The sequence below is a fragment of the Athene noctua genome, chromosome 1, assembly GCF_965140245.1.
Source record: "Athene noctua chromosome 1, bAthNoc1.hap1.1, whole genome shotgun sequence".
In the NCBI taxonomy this organism is placed as follows: Eukaryota; Metazoa; Chordata; class Aves; order Strigiformes; family Strigidae; genus Athene; species Athene noctua.
The window spans coordinates 38,647,702-38,667,867 of NC_134037.1; the positions used below are offsets into that span (position 1 = coordinate 38,647,702).

The 20,166-nt window shown below is 39.8% G+C and overlaps 1 protein-coding gene across 2 annotated transcripts in view; it reads left to right on the forward strand.

The window, feature by feature from the left end:
• Positions 1-11,426, forward strand: part of BCKDHB (branched chain keto acid dehydrogenase E1 subunit beta) — a 133,311-nt gene extending 121,885 nt beyond the window's left edge. For both annotated transcript variants that reach the window (XM_074895955.1, XM_074895954.1), the window contains 2 exons: positions 5,878-6,030; positions 11,086-11,426. In XM_074895955.1, coding sequence (XP_074752056.1) covers positions 5,878-6,018 — 141 coding nt within the window. In that variant the 3' untranslated portion in view covers positions 6,019-6,030; positions 11,086-11,426. The remainder of the gene's footprint in view (positions 1-5,877; positions 6,031-11,085) is intronic.
• Positions 11,427-20,166: the final 8,740 nt, after the last annotated feature.

Here is a 20,166-nt window from a genome sequence, read left to right on the forward strand (position 1 = left end):
AAAAAGGAGTTGTGAAATCAGTGTTCTCATATAGCAGCTATGTACTCATGTGATATTCTTGTAGTTCTTAATTTTTTTGAGTGCCTGTACCATTGCAAAGTAAGAATAGCATAGGAGGGATCCCAGGATATAAAATGTTGCAGAAATAATTGATTTTTAAAGGAAAGTTTTCTCACCTCAGCGAGTATTCTACAGAGTAATGGAATTTAAAAATAAAAAAAATATTTCCTTCTTGCTGATTTTAATGCATGTCAGTCAGAGGAGAAAAATGAAATAGATCCAAAAGATATGAAAATAAGGAGAATAAGACCAAAACAGAATAGTTAAGGGGAAAGTATCAGTTCAGAATTGTCTGTATTGCTGACCACATTAAATAGTCTCATTTACTGGTGCTTACCAAAGTGTTTACATATGGAGGTTTGTTTGCTATGAATATAGAATGACAGAGATTCCCTTCAGAGGAAGGAAGGTCTGGAGCAATAGACTCTGTTTTGTTATTGGCCAAATGCCTAAAAGCACTTCCCCTAAACTGCAGACCAGATTGCTTTATTTTTCTATACGTTGCAGAAGGATGAGTAATGTTTTCTTTCAGTCATGCCCAATAATGGATTTGTTTTCTATTTTACCATTTTCGTACAATTGTGTAACTCTAAAAAAAGCCTGTATCTCTCAGCTGTACATGTTTTTAAGAGTTTTACACTCAGAACCCTGATTTAATAATGAATACCTGAATCTCTGATAAGCATAAAATATACACTTAAATAAAGCTAAAATAAACATGGGTAAAGTTTTCCATGTTAGCATATTGGAATATAATTTTGGGAAATGTAGTGTACACAGTACTAGAGGATGCATTTCAAAGATGATCATGCAACATCTAGCAAGTCCATGGTTTTAGCATCTATTCTAAAAATCAAGGCATAAGATTGTTTTGAAGCAATGTTTGTGATACATTTGGCTGATTGCTATGAATTTCAATAATAGATTTTTAGTGGGACCTGTGCTCTTAAGTTGTTTTGAAAAGTCTTCCTAAATGTGTGTTAAACATCAGATGTTGAGATAGAATAATGTAACCAAGTAAAATGCCTTTATAGACTATAATTATTTTCCAGGAGGCTTTGAGTGACATTCAGGCAAACAAAAGTAAAAATCAAAAGTCATATTGAATAGCTGAGGCCACAATTTGACCTCTGCAGTTAGGAAGCAGGAAGAAAAATTATTTAATGTTTTGTCTAAATTTTAAAAAAATAAGAAAATTTGGATATATTAGACAAATAACCATATCTGTTCCCTTATTATTTTCTAACAAAACAGTAATTTTTCACTTCAGCTGAATTTTGGAAGTTAGTGGATAGTCTGCTCAATGACTTCCATACTGATTTTCAAAACTGAATTTAAACATTTTTACACTGAATCAGAAATCACATGTCTCTACTTCCAAAGCCATTTAATTTTTAAGTTTTTTTCTAAGGTCTTGCCTTGGAAGATGTCAGACTGTTTAAACAGTCTCTGAAATATGCAGGAACTTACTGAAGGCTGCAAGCTTGCATTTCCCTAGTGTGCAAGAGTGCTTTGGGCCAGTACCAGCCCTTATATGCCCAAGTAGTATGGACTAAATCCACTTAATTTAACATCTTGATCTTCTATCACTCTCTTAAATACTGCGATAGACTTGTTCTGATAGGCTTGACAATGCATATCTGCTAATTAGTCTTAAAAAGAGCTGGATGTTATGTATCTAATATTCTCAGCCATGTTTCTCTACAGTGTGGCTGCACAGGTGCAAAACATCTGGCACAGTAATACGTACTGCAGATGTGGCAGTATCATACTCAGGATGAGGTGGAGTCTTGTTTCTCCTGTAGTCTAACTTTTAACAGCAGGTGTGAACAAGAATCCATGTAAGATAGGCTATTTGATGGGTTGATCACTTAAGTGCTTTTCAAGCTCAAAAAGGAAGATGAGTTAGAAATATGTCCATAGACTATATACTATTTTTTATATTAGGATATAAATCTTGCTAATGCTATGATTTTTTGAAATGTAATGCCATCTAATGAAGAATGTAATCTTATTTGCTCAGATAACAGTTACTCAATTAATGCCATCAAGCAGGCAGCTTCATCTTCTGTAACTTTGTGACAAAGTTTGGTTTGATTTGGATTTAAAGGGCACAAGTGAATATATTGACCCATAACTTAGAACTGTTTCTAGAGATAAGTCAAAATGCCATGAACTGATAAACTTTATTAGTTTTACTTTAAACAGAAGTGACTCCAAACCTAATTATAGATTGCTATAAGCAAAGACTTCCGTCCTACAAAAGACTTGCTGCATACATAGATGTATCTAAAGAACAGCTGGTAAAGTAGTAGTATCATCTATCAAACCACCTTACACGTTTGTAAAAAGAGAGACACCATTTCCTTCTAAACCATTTTATTCAGTTATTTCGTTGTTTTCTATGACTGCTTATGTGTAAAATGCTGGATTTGATTTTTTTTTTTTTTTTTTTTTTGAGGACCAAATACTTAGCATATGTCAGGGGTATCAGCGTGATTCTGTGTGTAAATCTAGCTATCCTACCGTAAGCATGGGGAAAGTCATAAAAGCATTAGCTTTATTGCATTTTGAATGTGAACTGTGATGCCAAAGTCAAGTGTTTGCCAAGCTCTTAGCAAGATCGAGACTCTTCTCTCTTTACAACAATTTTACGTTGTAAAGTAAAAGTGCATTGTCTTGATTATGTTCAAATATCTTATTCTGATGATAACTTTATATTCCACCTTCTGGATTATGATTTTACTTCCACTCTATTAGAAATCTTAAAAGCTTTTGTTCTTTGCAATTTTTTCTTATCAATATTCTTGCAAATATTGTCGGTAAATCTGTAAACTAAATAACGTCAACTGAGTCACCCTCATTTTGCTAAGTCTGCAGCATTTCTATTGTTACTTTGGTCATTGACATGGAGAGACTTATTCCAGTATGTTCCATAACCAACACAGCACCTGACCCAAACCTGCATCTGTAAAATATATGTGTCAATTATCTAACAATCCTCTGCATAATAACATATACATGTGTATAGGCTTTATCTATGACTTCAAGTATGGCTGATAAGGTAAAAAATACACTGCTAACTGATCTTACAGTGTGGGGTGAACTAGATGAGTTTTGGCAGTCACTTCTAACCCAAACCATTCTATAATTCTTTGACAGTATTCAGAAACTGTAAGCAGTTTATTCAGTATACTGTTATACAGATTTTATCAGTTTGCTAGGAAAATCACTTTTTTGATGATAAACTATTACAGTGTAGAATTCTGTGTGTGACACTATTACAGTCAGAGTCATGGGTATGCATATTTGTGAAACTGTGTTGGCTTCAGTCAGCTAATGTATAAGTAGAAGGTTTCCCTCATGGATTTGACTGGTGGCTTGGGTCTGTTTTTTCTGCCTCTGAAGTATTTTACTCAGGCAGTGTGATAACTTATTTAAAAATCTACAAACACACCCCCTTACGTCCAGAAAAATAATAGTAAGAGAGTTACTTTTATATACATACATACAAAGAGTAGCTCACACTTCAGAGTTTTTCTACCTTTATTGGGTTGTCGTTTTTGGATAGTATCTGACAATACAATACTGATCATCCCAGCTTCACACTTTGAATTCTTTACTGAGGCAAGGGACTCTCTGGAAGCTGTACACGTTTCAAAGCAATAGGAGTATGCTCAAACTGAAAGCAATTGCTGAGTCTTAAAACCACAGAAGGGGTGTTTGTAAAAGCTGTTTTGATTTCTCTCTGGGAAAAAAATTAAGTGGAGTTTTGCAAAGTCTTATGACTTAATTTTTTTTCTGAATTAAATATAATAGCAATAACATTAATGATTATACATGCTTGCAACTATTCTATATGGCTTGGGTTTGCCAGCTGAGGTTTATATTTACAGCCAAGCTGAGGGCTCATTCAGACAGAGTATAGCACCCCCGCCTGCCAGTCACAGCTAACATTTCTCTGCTTCTTGGGCTGCTGAATGTGCACGGTTACCCAATGTATGGGGAATACTGTTGTAAATATTTACAGCGAAACTAATGAACTTTCTCTCCAAGCTTTGTTTGCAATGAGCTGTTACCACAAAGCTCGTTATGATGTAAATGAATGGTCCTGTGTTGTGTATTCTGAAAGAGCCATGCAGGAAGGCTGTGGGTCTCGAATATACTTGTCTGTTTTGGTGTAATGCAATTTCACAGGTGGCCTGGACAGTCAATTTTGTGATGGTCCAAAAGCTATTGCGTTGTCTTATTGGGCAGTCACAACATGGGAACCAAGGACTGGTTAGTATCAAAAATATCCTTGCCAGCAGGTTGGGGTAGGACATTATGAACTACCCCATGGACAGGTAAAAGATTTAATACACTCTACTTCCCAGAATTTTGTACTTATATGAATCTTTTACTTTACAAAGAAAAGCAAAGGAGCCTGAAAATGGAGGTCAAAAAAAAGCTCCATATTGTTTGCATATATTTTTACCTTAGACCTATTCATGCTGAAGTTTTCAAGGTGAATTAGTTCACTATTAAATGTAATGACACTATGCAATCACACAACCTCTTGAACTTTTTGCTTCCATCTATCTTGCAGAAATATGCCACTTAACAGTGCACCAAAGTGGTAGCTGGAGCAAAAGATTATAATCTTAGTGTGTTATGAGTACCCTCTGTGCTGCCAAATATCGTGATGTATAGAAAGCACAGTAAGAGTTAGGCTGCCACAGACTGCAAGGCAATGTGCATTCAAAACAGTTCATCAGTCTGAGAAAATACTTAGCACTTTGGTGCAGAAAAGCATAGATCTTCGTTTTCCTTGTGGGCCTGATGGAAAAGGACTGGTAGATGATCCTTCACCTTCCATTTTACTGAGCCAAGTACAGGGGGACTTGGCCAGGATGTCTCAGTTGCTCAGGCCATAAAGGAGAGGCCAGGAGGAGACATGTTTTGTCTCTTAATTTGTCTCTTCTGGAAAGCAAATGCATACGCTAAAGATACAGGGAGAAAGGGAGCTGATAACATCAATGTCAGTGTGATCTGGCAAATCTACTTGCAGATTTTCATGGTTCATGCCATCACTCTGGTACTTGAGAGCAGGAAGATTGAAACCCCACTATTTTTTTGATTATTAATGATGGCAACATTGCACATATTTCCACAGGTTACTTTCAAATTAATATGTTGTATTTGTAATATCTTGTGCCCTACTAGATCAAGTAATGAAACTCTCATAGCCATTGCCAAATCTGATCTCCAAATAGAACACAAATTATGGGGTTTTGTGTTGAGGATGGATTTGACTCAAGGGTTGGAGGTATGCAAATCCACTTGAGCTCAAGTACATAATTTCCGTAACTGCTTTAATGCTTCTCAGACAGAGTCTTAATAATCTAAGGTTTCAGAGAAGTTTGACTATGATGTTCATGTATCCAACAAATAATACACACTCAGATTATCTAATTTTTCTATATGTTTAAAAGTGTCACAGGAAAGAAACTCTCACTTCTTTGTTCCTAAAATATTTGTTTCTTGGCAGCACTTGTCTGGATGTATAGCAGATGTACTAAATATAACCTGCCTATGATTTAATGCAGCACACATGTAGAAAATGAAAATAACATTAATACAAGTTGTTATTTTAATATGGACCTTTGGGCAACAGGAAGCACTGTTCTGGTCTGGACTACTTATGCTGTGATATAAATAGAAGGTTTGAGTTTCCAGGACTGTCAGTCTGGCAAAGTTCATTTGACCTCAATTTGTGATGCAAGACTCCTGAAAATAATGGCCTCACTAATATTTATTTTGTATCTCTGTTAATAGGAGGAATGCTTTTTGAATTTAGAAGCTCCAATTTCAAGAGTATGTGGCTATGACACTCCTTTCCCTCACATCTTTGAGCCTTTCTACATCCCAGACAAATGGAAATGCTATGATGCCCTTCGAAAAATGATTAACTACTAAGCAGTAGTACAGGTGAGAAATAATGTTTTAAACGGACAGTTTTCCTGTAAAGATTCTGACAAAGTAATTACAAGGTTTAGGGCTTAAATACTACTCATTTATTTATTTATTTATAACAAGAATTGTCTTTTATGGCTTTGGACCTTCAGTCTTAAAGGCATCTGAATATTTTTAAGTAGTGCCATTGAAGTCAGTGTTTAAAATTAAGGAGCTTGCTTTATCAGTCTGAAAATTAAATGTGTTGTATCCTGAGAAAAGAATGTAAGGTGAAAGGAGAAAGGAATAGTAATGCATAGATTTTATTTTCACTTATATTAGAAGACTTACAATTATTTCATAGGCAAAACGTAGTGTTGAATTTTATAATTTTTCACTCTTCGGGGTGGCCTGTAATCCTGTGAGGTACTAATACGACCCAAATTGCACTGAATATAGGCACTGCATTGCAGATATAAACAGAGCATTGAAAATACATGAAGTATCTGTAGTTTCTTACGGTTTTGTTCGAATCTGTAAGGCTTGTATTTAATATTTATTCTGAAAATTTTTCTTTATAATCTTGCATGTAATTCAGTCATGCTTGAACATTTCTCTTTGCAGAGCCTTTCAGGCACCAAATCTGTGAAGTAATATATATTTCTACTACATACCTATTAGTCACAGTCTGTAACATCTTTTGCTACGTTTCATTGTAATATCATACTAAGTGGCATTAGACTGTGCAGTGACCAACCAGGACTTAGTATTATGCATTGTTGTGTGAGAACTGATGGTGTTTAATGACCAAAGTTTAACAGTTAGGGAATGTGTCAGTGCATTGTATTCAGGATTTCCTTTAAATAAGTGTCTGAAGTAGCCTCGTTTTTGAGATTAAGTCTTAATGGTCTTGTACATCTAACCTAAAAAAAGAAAAGAAGAAAGCAACAGGCCCGTTTTCCTTTGGCATAAAGAGATCCGATAATAAGCAGTCGGGATTTTTAGCTGTTGACACAGAAGATGGGAGGGCCAAGGTGGGCCCTATATTAGGGGCGCCCTCTCGTGTCCATTTTACCTGTACGTTAAGCTGTGAATTAAATTTAGGGCTGGGGGTAGAAGATTGTCAACAGCTTAATGTTTATATGCATACTTACTTTCAGGACGACTTTTTACATTTCACTCTCTTTGTTTCCCTCGATAGCTGATGGTGGAGTGGCCTGTATGTGAAATGGGAATGCTACTGGTGAGGCAGTGTTTCTAAAAAGTTATGTAGCTCCACTTACAATATTTCTCAAAAATCACCTGTTATTGACATACCAGAGCATTTCCTTTGGATTAAAACTGAAGAATGTTGTGATCTTTTTTTTGTAGAGTATGTGGTAAACACTCTCTTTTTCATGATAGTTGTCCTTGGCTTTTTTCTGAGTTGATGTAAAATTATTAAAGACTTTATTTCTTTTCTGTTTGGCACCTCTGTAATAAAGTCAGTGAAGCTTTCCTAAAGAGAATGGGTAGTATCTGCTCTTTGAGGCAAGTTATGGAGGCCATGCTAGGTAGCCTCTAATCTGTTCCTTTCCAAAGAAAACCAAAGGACCAAATATTCTTACCTCTGTGTAAGGAAAGGGAGACAAACATATCTGGTAGTTCAGATACTTAGTTCAACGCCCATTTCTCCATAGGATGGTAAAGTGAGGGAGAGAGAGAAAAATGTGGGTTCTGAGATTGCATTGGATTTGCACACAAACCAATATCCACACTGGAAGTCACCTTTCTGTGAAGGTAATATGGACTAAAATGTGGAAAATTCATCTGCATTCATATTTACGTTTCTCCTGTGGGCTGCACCACACACAAATATCAGAAGAGATTATTGGCCAGTTTAAAACATAGATTTAGCATATGAAAGAACAGGCTTATTAGAGGCTGTCTGGAGAACAATGTAAAGACACAGAAAACTCTCCTTTCTGATTTGTCTAAAAAAACATCCGGATGCTGGGGCCCATCTTTTGGTTGGTGCGACTAGATATTAGTGTGTTACAGAATGAGCTGTTCAAAGGTTTTTTCAAGAAAGAACCTTAATGTGTCTTGTTGTGAGGCACATTTCAGGGGAGTATTCCCTTACTTTTCTGTGTGCTATAGTACGTAATTGGTCTTATGTGCTTCACACAGCAGTTGTAGTAGATCTCCATCCTGCCATCCGCTCCACAGAGTTTGCATATAAGGTAGTGTGCTTATGTTTCTGAGAAATGGAAGAATTGCTTCACACCTGCTTTTTTTTTGTACTCAGTGTAGCCTTTATTAGTGATGATACTTGCCATCGATCTGGCCTCATGAGGTTAATGTGTTGCAAACCACATCACTTGTAGGGAGACAGGGATATCTTTTCTAGGAAATGGTGTTACAGGTTGTGTGGTTTTGAGCATAGTCATAGTCTTCTGGATGTTAGAAGAGTTGAGCCCCCTACTTGTCCTGCTGCTGGAGAGACAGAGTAGCTAGCAGTTCCCTGTGGTGAAGAGGGGTGTAGGGTTAGCTTTTGAGTTACAGAAATGGCCAAGCTGGCAAAGTTGTTGCTTGGCTTATGTTTCAAGTACTTTCTGTTAGATACAAGTTGGTGGCATGGCTGGATACCTCCTTCTTTTCCTCTCTTAATCGACAGTTTACTAGAAGTTGCTTCATCTATTGCTTCCACGGAAGCTGTGGGGAAGAAAAACAAGTGGTAATTGTCAAATATATCAATGGTATATATCAGATTGTCCTTTCTAACATGGCCTGAAATCTTTGTAGTTTGAGAGAGAAGCTACCTGCAAATTAGTTTCATGAAGTCTGCAGTGATATGATTCCCTCCCCTTGTTACTGGATAACACCAAGTTGTATAATGTTTTGTGGTCTACCACTGTTTGAAAGTCCTCTTCAGACCTGGAAACGGGTTCTGTAGTAAAGCATGAGGGTGCTAACTCCAACCTTATTTTTACCAGTTACAGTGTGTTTTCCATTAAGTTATTGGTGTGTTGAAATCCTTCTGTCCTTATCCACACAAGTATTTCTCACTTAACAATAAATCTGCATGTTTGAAAAACAAACAAAAGACCCCTCCCTGAAGTATGTTTTGCTGTGTGTACAAATGTACCTCATACCCAGAAAGATTCTTCTCAGGCACCTGAATTAACTTACTACTTTGTGTCTGAGGCTAATGCAGGGTCTCAAGCTGGATGCTACAGTCAATAATTTCTAAATATAGCCTTATTATCTTAATGTACATTTGGTTTTATTGAACCTGCGTTGACAGTGTCTCACACATGCATAATTGCTTATCTTGAGGTTGACAGTACAGATGGTTTTCCTGCTCAAAGACAGCATTTGACAATGCATGTATACCTCACCAATGAGACAGGCAAGAGCAAAATCTGTATCTTTCATCAGCTTCTTAGTTATTAAAATTTATAGCTATGTTAGGTACAAGAGAAAGAGCTTCCAGGTAGGCAGCTGGGTTCCAGATAACTCTTTGTAGTTGGAAAAAGCTAAAGAGAAAAGAGGCAGTGGGATTAGGATGGATATCTATTTCCTGGATAGATGGAATGATGCCTGGCTGTTCATCTGGGGAGGAAAAAACCCAAAAAAATCAAAAAGATAAAAGAAGAAGCAGAAGAAAACAGCCACAAATTTTATAAAATATACGCTCGTGATAGACAAATATAGTGAGGGATGGCTGTAATGTAGAAATGGCAAATAGCCAAGTGCTTTTCTGTTATCTTTTGCAGCTTTCTATACCACATTTGCATATTCTGTTTTCTTGTCAAATTCTGAATTTTAAAGTAGTCCCTGCCAAATGACAGTTTGCCTCTAAGAGAGTGTGTATGTATGTAGAGACGCTATCACTACTACAAATTTAGTCTCTAAAAATATGAAGTTACCACACTGAACTTCACTATGGAACTATTTTATGGAAAGTTTACTCTTGGTGCTTAAAGGTTAGGTGATGATAGGAGGTTGATTTAAATTTAATTTTTGTTCCAAGTACATATTTGAAGTTGCATTTCAACATTCAATACAGTTTGTTTAGAACTAGTGCTCCAGTTGGGAGAGACTTGCACATGACAGTGATGCTTTCCCTTTCTCAACCAGTAAGTTCTGCTGGGAAATGGGAAGGGACCTGCTAGATACTTTGGTTAGTAATTGTCTGTTCTTTGCACTCATGGTTATTAGGCAGGGCTTCATAGAGGTTCACTTGGGACACAGGAAAAATATAATTCCTCTCCCTGTTTGGTAAATAAAATATGAGAGACTGTGGAAGATCATTTCTTTTTAACCTGAAACTAATAACCAGGTTTTTTTCAACACAGAATCCTAAATATGGCAGGCTAGACTGCCTGTCTTTTATAATGCGCTGTCTGTAACCCACTAGAACAACCAACCTCCAGAGGCTTGAGTAGCATGCAACATTCCTGGCTTATAATGTTTTCCTGCTGGATGGCAAAAATCATGAAAATGGCCAGTGAATCATGTCTTATTCACAACCATTGAGTACTCCAAATAAAAGATAGCAGTCTACTAGTGCTATGAGTTAGTCTGTTAGTATGGCTGTTGCAAGTCTATACTTGCATTCAAACCTTGCTGAGGATTCATGCAACATCATGAATATTGAAATGATCTTTAAAAAACCCCTATAAATAGGAAAGGTATAGACTATAGTTTTTTTTTTAAAAGACACCTCTTCACTGTAGTAGTAGATTGATAGTATATCTAGTAGAGCTTTAACAGTTAGCTCGTAACACTTCCCTTAACATCCTAGAGTGGGATGGAAGGCACTTTACCATAAAGTTTTTTGTGTAAATGGTGGTAATTAGTGTTGTCTTGACACTAGATATCAGTTACAATATTTCTGACTTCTGCGTGTCTACCTTGGCAGCTTTAAAAATTTAATATAGTTTTTAATACATTCAAGTAAGTATTTTGTTATAGTTCACAGACCTTGAGGTTAAGATGACGTTATAAATTTTCAAAGTAAGATTACCATGGAGGATGATCTGTGTTTCAATTGTGGATATTACTTTCAGCCTTAAGATTTGTAATTTGTTTTGTCATCTTCTGCAGAGATGAGAAGAGCAACAGGGAAATACAGAAGCTGCCTTCAAAACTTTCGACACTTTACTCACATCTTTTGGGTTTGGAATTCATATAGCAGACTGTTTTCTCTGAACTCAACTATCCTTAATACTCATCTTGGCTATTCTTCAGGAACTTCAAATCTACCTTAATTATGAAATCAGTGATGGTCAGGTGATTGCTATAATAAGTAGTTTCAGATGTATTTAAAAATATTCCAGATGTTGTATGAATATTACACATTGCCATGCTTCACTAGGTTACACCTCTAAACTTCACTGTGTAAATATTAGAAGCAGGATTTTATTCAATAAAACGTATTATGCATATGTTGTCTCTTGGTTTTGTTATTGTTTTAGGAAAACCCAAAGAAGGTATTTGAATGTGACTATAATTTCAACAAAATAAACCTGAGACAGCCAGACCAGCTTGTGCGTCTGGTCTGATGGAGACTTCCTTTAACCAGTGTCCTTAGGTGTCTTTCAGCTGAGTGACTTCATGTAAAATAGTCCCAAATACTGATTTTCCTTTCTGCAAGGGAAATGAAGACTTCATTTTTCTTGAGAAGGGAGGAGATTTTTTTTTTTTTTTTTGCTTTGTTGCTATAGGTGAGAGGCTCCATTGGTACATCTTTGCTGCAATATCTTTGTTTAATTATTTTTCCTCTACATATGGAATGTGTCTGCTGCTAAGCAATTGTGCAAAATGTGCCAGTTTGTGGAGAAAAGGTAACATTACCCACATATTCATGCCAGTGGTAGGAGAAGAGTCAGCTCACATACCTTTTTCTGTTGGTGAGCACACAGAAAGACAAAATTACCAAAAAGACTCTGCTATAAAATTAAACCTGAATGTTTTTTTTTCTTGTGCTAATATAAAGGGCACTGAACATCCCTAAATGCAAAAGGGAGTCCAGCCTTTCAGACAGAGAGCTTCTGAGCTCAGTGAAGGTTTGCTTAGTTTTTAATAATGCCCTTCTTTTCCATATGACAAGCCAAGGACACAGCAAAGGTGTTGTGAAAATTATCCTCTCTTGTCCTACATTCCAGGACTGCTCGAAGGGCAGCAGACCTTCCAGCACAGTAGTTTCAAAGCTTATTACTGAATTCCTTTGGTACCAGCTCTGACCATTTTTCCACCTCCTAAATTAAGTGTGAATTCAGCAGTTCCTAGTCTGTTTGGTTGCTCTGCTCTCTGTACAAATCAATCTCACGCTGCATTGCTTCTGATTATATGGAGGAGGAAGGGAAAGGATTTGGAAGATGTATGCCAGTAGCCAGATAACCACATTTCCATTATTATTCAGGGGGATCTTTCAGGGAGAAAGAATACCTTTCTAATACACAAATGTGCTCAGGGCAGTCCTCAACGTGACGGCTGAGACACACCAGGGAGGAAGCTCGGGCAGGTAGCTTTATCAGTGGATATTCCCCACCATGCCCCTCCATCACCCATTCTGATGATCTGGGAGTTGCTTTTTAATCAAACAAATCTGGCTTTTGGGACAACATCCTTGATTATGGGTGCCAAAGTGCACACACCCGCATCTCAAAGTGGTGTGCTTCTCAGGGCTCCTCGGCAATTCTCATCTCACTCTCCCAAACCTCAGGAGTGATCCTTGTAGTGTGGTTCATTGTTTGCAACATGGAGTGATGCTTGCCTTCCAGCAGAACTCAATTCAAAAAGCCGTGTTCAAATGACTTGTACAGATAGAAGGTGCTAAATGACAATCTTTTCAGGCCCTGCTACCATTTTGTGTAAGATTCATAGTTCATACATTCCCTATAGAATCCTAACTGATAATGAAGCTCGTTGTCAATGTTTCTAATCAAAATGACACTACTAGTCAAGTCTTCTGTCTGTAAGTCTCCTGTAAATGCCATGTGTAGAATTTCTTTATTGCTTTAAATAAGATAGATGCATTATGTATTTTATATTTTTTTGTGCTGGATAGAAACTATTGGGTTTATGAAAAAAAATGGTTTTAAAAATTATTTCTCTTTGTAGAAAAATCAATAGATATTTGAGTGTCTTCTAAAAATATACTGTTACTGTATTTCAAAGAATATACAATAGATACAATTACAGTACTGCCATAGTAAAATGTGCTTGGGTAATTAATAGCCTTATACTATATATAGTGTATATATATATATCCTATATACTTTGTATATGCTGTTTTCATAGAAAAAAACAGTTTGTAATTTAATGCAGAGCTTAAGTTCAAGTTGCATGTATGGAAATACAGAATAATATGTTTCTTAATAAACATGTAGAAAATATTTGCTGTTAATGTGAACTACTGAAGTCTGGTTGAGGGACAGGTTTTATATTTTCAGTGAGTGGTGATGTGTCATTTTTTTAATAGTATAAAAAATGTTCCTTTCTCCTCTGTTTTGGATAATAGAATATTTTTCTCTGGCAAAGGCAATTAATGTTCTTAAATAGGTGCTGCTCCCAAAACCCTGCCTAGATGGCAGTATCCACTCATGTAACCTGTGCTCAAGGATGATGGCTGTTTAAAGTGGGTGTTACGGAAAAATGACATATAGTTCTAAATTGGACAGGAAGGTGTATGCTGTTACATACAAATAACTGTTTCTCATTAAATCCCCTAATAATAAAATTCAAGGACAAGTCATATTTTCTGGTTTTTAACCAGTTTGGTCTCTTAATTAGATTATTTAGATTATGCAAAAAAATGTGTAGAGGAATATTCTGAGATTTAAACTGGGCAGTGATTGTTTCACTCTAAGTAACTCCTTCTAAAGCAAAAATCGTGTCATTACTCCTTGATGATAGTCCAGAAAATTAGTAATCTATCTAGTCATGCTCATTTAACACTAATTACTGGAAATAATTATGGTACATAGTTTAATACTGGATCCTAAGATTGGAATTCAAGAGACACATCACAGCATCCATGGGATCCTAGATTTATTAACTGCAGATGAAAGACTTGTATAGTCTTCTTCTGTCGTCTAGCTCAGTTAAGGCTGTAGTGCCATAAGAACCTCATAGTAATAGGCAGTGCACCAATTAATAAAAACTGGGTTTAAATCATTAGAGGCATTCTCCCTCGTGGAAGTGCATGTGTTTACGAGAGGATTAGCCAGTAGTATGTTCTTCATGCAGTAGCCAGGACACTTGACACAATGACCTTCCGCTCCTATGGTCTGATAATCAGTTCTGAGCTCATGAATCTTTTCAGACAGCTCTCTTGCTCCTGTAGCTAAAAAAACGGTGTTCCCGGTGCACTGGTATATTGCAGAAGCTCTGTTCTAGCCACATAACTTCAGAGGCAGCAACTGAAAGGAATCCATTCAGCAAGCTGGCAGAGATTGTTATCACAGCAGCTCATGGGGTTCAGTGAGCATTATATGTTCATAACAAAATAAGCTGACACAGTCTGTAAGCTCTGCCAGATTTCAGTAAACCCAAAATAAGGATGCAATTCTTTTGTAGCTCTTTAGCTGCTTAGCTGCTCTGCACGATACGTGTTTGTTAGATATAGGAGATGTACATCTGACTTTTTTAGAATTTAGTTCAGTTGCTTATGCTTTTACATTGAGTACCATGTGAGACACCCTGGGGTATCCTGCATGGTCTCTGCATCTCCAGCTGCTGCTTCCATAGGTCCTGTGTGATACCTGCCAACTCAGTGTGTATCTTGGGTGCCCTAGGGCATCTCAAATGGCACTAGATGCCTGCATTCAGGCATCTAAATGGAGCCCTTTGTTTTCTAGGGCTTGGATAGCTGATGTCTGACTATTTTTCTGTGAGCCTGCATAAAATGCTAGTACTGAGATTGGTGCATGTGTCAATTTTCAAAATAAATTGCTCAAATCCCTAGTAAGTACATAAGGTGGGATACATGACATGTTGTGCGTGTGAAGGAAAGGATTATCTCCTGGGTGACAGGCTAATGCTGAACTGGACAGTTAGTTCCTTGAGGCAAATAATTTAAAGCAAAACTTCAGCCTTATAAATGTTCCCCGGCTGGAGTTGGTTACCGTAACTCATGAAGTTTCTGATGAATATCTGAAGATAACATGTGGGCAGGACCCGGTTCAAGTTCAGCAAAGCCATAAGCAACAGTGGTGAGTTAATGAGAGACGAGGGAGCTGCAGCTCCCTTGCTTCCTGCAGGAGCCGTGTGTGGGATTCAGCTCAGAATTAAGCTACCTAAATTTAAGTGTTGGATATAGCTATGTATGGCTGAGCAGAGCAGTTGAGCTAGCTAGTAAGTGCCTTTGGGGTAATCTGACTCATTCTGTAGGCTGAACTGACTCTACTGACTGCCTCCGTTAAGTTTTCTATGCATAGTGCCACATGAGATGCTGTAAGGTGTCCTGCCTTGCCTTTGGACACTAGTCTAGAAAGGTTCAGATCTCCCGCTGTTCCTCAGTCATACCTGCCAGCTCAGGTGTATCTTTCATGCCCTAAGTCATTTCATGCATCATTGCTAGAAGCTTGTGTGGGAACAGGATCTAATTGTCTAGTGGCTGTGTCTGTCATGGGATCACAGCCCAAATGTGGATGTTGGATGCTTAACTTCAGATGAAATTGCCCAGTGGATGCTTTTGAGAGAAGGGAAAGAGCGGAGAAGCAGCACGCAAAGTGTTAAGTGGATGCTGGGACCACGAACTAACTGGTGCAAAAGCTGGAAGAAGATGGTCTGCTGCTTAGTCCAAGTGCTACTAGGAGCAGTGGCCTAACCCGTTCTTATCATGTTAGTCGTCCCCAGCCATCTAACAGAAAGAACTCAGCCTCCTGATTAATTTGCTCAATTAGCCTATTTTATATTACAAGTGCAACACTGAATCAACCCCAGCTTTGGGCTTATGTCACTTGCTTTGAAATAGTTTTATGATTTTTGGTTATGTTTTTAAACCCTCTTTTTGTTTGTCTTGGAGGAAAAAAGGTAAGCCAAAATAATTGTTTTACATGAAGATTAGAAACTAGTGTCTGTTTTTGCTCATGTAGGTCTGTGGATAACTGTTCTACAACTGACAGTAATGTGCCACCAGTGTTTGAGGAGGACTCCCTGTTGATTCCCATGTCTAATTAATTACTTTTATATGATAATTAAATCATTCCTGGATAAATGCACTCTGTTTGCTTGCAGCTGAGTACTTGCTGAAAACAGAAATTGTCTGAATTTATGATGCCTCTGATTGCACTCTTCTTGCAATGTTTGTGAGCTCTGCTGTGCCTGATCCACTGCTAGTTCCAGTTTCGTGTGGTCTCAGGCAGTTCTGAGATAAGCAACCCAGGCTGCAGGCAGATGCTTTCTTTCCAGTCTTTCCACCACAGCCCTTGCTGGCACGCCCTTATCCTGGGTGATGAAGCAGTGCAGGGGAGCACAGTTGTTCCCCCTCCAGGCAAAGCCTCTTGTTAGCTCCTGCTATGAATTTGGGCTGCTCACACCTGACTTGGACTTGTCCCACCTTTCCCAGGGGGAAACCTGGAGGACAAGGGAGATGGTGGAGGTGCAGTGCTGCTCGGGTGGCTGGCGAGGGGCTGGCAGGGAGAGCAGTCCCCCACTGCCGCCTCCACCTGCGCACCTGCGCGTCAGTGAGGGCCCCCCACTTACAAACACAGTTTGCTCGGCTTCCCAGGGTTCTGGCATAAGCTGCACGGGTAGTAAAGCTGATGCACCCCTTTTCCCTCTGCTTCCCTTCCAGTTTAGGCTGTGCCAAGGACCTCGAGGCAGCCCTTGCCAAGGGTCCAACTGGTGGAGGACACCATGGGTGTATGGAGCAACACCAGGATCCCGAGTAGCTTTACTTTGGCCTGCGGCAAGGGCAGGAGAGCTAACATGAATCCTGCCTCTGCCTGAGCTGCCGCAGCGGGATGGCGTGGGTGACGCAGGGACCATGACCTTCAAGGGGTTGCAGAAGCAACCTATGGGAGGGCAGGCGATGGCAGCGCAGGCAGCAGCTGGTGTGCAGACCCAGCGGTGCCTCCCGCCATCAGCTGAGTCAGAGCAGTTTGGTACCTGACAGGCAGTAAATAAGCCATGACGAGTGACAAATGGAGGAGCCAGCTCGCTCCTGCGAGCTGGGGGATGGGGTCTGGCCAGCCTGGAGAAGCACTTCCAGGTGGTAGGTCTCAGTGGCGGTTGCACAGAGATGACATTAGAGAGAGATTGCTGTTCAGTGACAACCTGGGACCTGACAGGCACTGTGTGACTCCAAGCCTGAATACATTTGCAGCACAGAACCTTGGCTTTCCATGTGCTGAGGTAGCTCAGCTATCTCACACTCTTTATTTGCTAATCGAGGGTTTTGCAGGAAGGGGCCAACCTAGATGTGTTTAAATTTTTGGGCTGGTTTGTGCAGAAGACAGTGGGAAGGTGCCTCCAGCAGGACCTATGGCTGCAGCATAGTGGTGTAGGCTTTCCTCTGCTGTCCAGCCTGGTGCAGGTCAGTGTCTCAAGTCAAAGCAGAAGATGCTTGAGAGGTATATGTCGCATATAAAGGTATCTCTGGGTAATTATTTATCCCATAAACCCCAGGAAGATTGTGTCTGCTGTGATGATAAATCTCTAATGCCTACTGGCTTGACCTCAGGGAGTTTCAGAGATGCTTCTTGAGAGAGCAGTGAGGTGGTGGAGGAACAAAGCGCAGCCTTGTTCAAGTGCAGCTCCACTGGCTTCATGGCATCTCCTGTTGTAACCCACTAGTCCTGTGTTTTATTAACAAAACAGAATTTAACTTGGGAAGGAAACTGCGAGCAGGTTGCCATTCAAATGTTAATACATGGCGAACAAAAAAGACTATCAAGGTTAGAGTAACCATAACTATTGTACCTTTCCGATGATTTTTTTCTTGTCATCACCCCCAAAACTCTTCAGTAAAGTTTGCCCCCTCCCTTTTTGTCAACAACGTAGCTACTTTTTCAACTACAACACTTTTAAACTTTTAAAGTGTCTTTTGTCTCACTTGTTTGTAATAAAACCAAAGTATAGGTTATTGAGCTCTTCCTCATTTGGTGTTTGTTACACTCGACTTAGAGGTGACTGAAGCAAAGACAAGTGGGTGTTGAACTGCCTTGCAGAGCAGAGACAGTTGGAAGCCCTTGGCCTTCTCCCTCGGTCCTTTTTTCTTCCTGGCTTTGCCCCACATCTTCCCTGGATGTGGGGAGGCTTCACTGCCCCCAGGCAGGGGCTGGGGCTGAGCCAGGGGAGGTGGTGGAGTGGGTACCACAGCAGTGGCTGCTGCTGCTGCCAGGCAATGAAAGCGAGAGGGCAAAGAGGTGCAAGGTGGGCACTAACATTTCATAGCAAGGTCATAGCCCTGCCCACCCTCAACCAGTGATCCCAGCTCCCCCAGACTTGCCCTCTGCTGCCAGTCCTGGTGCCAGCCCCTTAGGAGAGGGATCCAGCCTGGCTATCACGGACTGTGCATCTGTTACCTACCTGCAGTGCCCTGCCTGCTGACACCCTGTCCCACCCCTCATTTTTTGGTCTTGTTCCTCCTCCCGCAGGTAGAGCCAGTTTTGGTGACTTACAGCTATTCACTGCTCAGGACCATCAAGAGGCTGAAACACCCACTCAGGCTGTGATAGGGGTGTTGTGATAGGCACAGCATGAGCCTTTGGGAGATGGCGCTTTATCTAATTAGTTTTCAGCGGAAAACTGTGATTCATCTTGTGTTATGTGCAGTGAAATTGCTGGGAGTTTTGCTGTCGGCTTTGCTAACTGAGCCCTTAGCTACCATAGTGCTGTGGGTTAAGTGAAGCCTGGCACAAATTTGCTTGGGTTTCTGCTGTTGCTGCACCAGCTCTTTCTCCTCAGATTGATGCTATCTCTGCTCTTGCAATTTGTGGCAGCACAGGAACTGCCTCTGTTCAGCCTGCTCTTTTGGGGGGGAGGATGTTCATGTCTGATATGGTTAAAATGATCTCAGTGGAACATAGCTGCAAAAGTAAAATGATATTTGTGTGTGTCTGTATCTATACACACTCACTGAAATGAGTCATGCTGCTCTTGAATGAATCTGGTTCCCTGAGACTGAAGTTTAGAGTATTTTTCCCAATGAGTTTGATTAATTTTAATTTTAAGTACAAACAATACTTGAGTTTCACTCTTTTCTTTTCTCTGTGTTGGTAACATCTGTCCATATCCATAATGAAACCTTACAATCCTTCATCTAGGTATGAAGTATGGGACCATTTTCTAGGTGGGTTCCTTGGATTTACTTGTTTTTCAACCAGGGGGAATAGTTAAATTCAAGTGGGCTTTGTTCTTTTATTACTTATTTATGAAACTCCTTAATCCTTTCATGAACTCTGATGCTATGCTGAGAAATCTCCTTGGCAAGCCTCACCGCAGTTCCTTGCAACGAGGTGAGTTAATGGCTGCGAACACTCTCCATTCACTGCCAGGGAACTTAAGAGACCTGACGCTGTATCTGAGAAATAAAGCCATGACTATATTGCCCCATGTACTGCACACCTGGAATATGTCAGCGCTTGCCTCCCTGTCACCAGGCTCCAGCTGTGCCAGCTGAAATGACAACAGGGCTTGTGCAGGACCAGCCACCCCTCAGGATGTCCCTCCAGCTCGGGCAGGGTGCCGAGGGATTCATGCTGGCCGGAGCACCAGATCAGAAATGTTTCCATATGTGTTTGTTTGCATGGGAATAAATGGTTCAGACCTGGGCCACCATCATCACCAGCTAAATGTTGTGCTTATTGAGGTTGAACTAAATTTCATCTGCTCTGCTGACATGCTGTGCATCCTTACTAGCACACGGCTATAGGCTTGCTCTGTGTGCTGAGCTCGTCGGTCGGGAAGATTTCAGGCTCTCATTTGCACATAAACTGTCTTTTCTTTCCAGGGCCCTTGAACTGTGTGGGTGGCAACCCTTTCGGCTTCACCAGCTGGTTGTTTCCTCTGCCCACAGTGGAAACTATTAGATGTCTCTGTGCCCCGAGACGAAGGCTTCTCACTTTGTAATTTGCCAGCCCCACCACGATGGGAGCAGACCAAGCCCAACTGCACAGCACATGGCTCCTGAGGCAGCATCCCAAAAACGGTGCTAAACCCCAGAGGCTACTAATG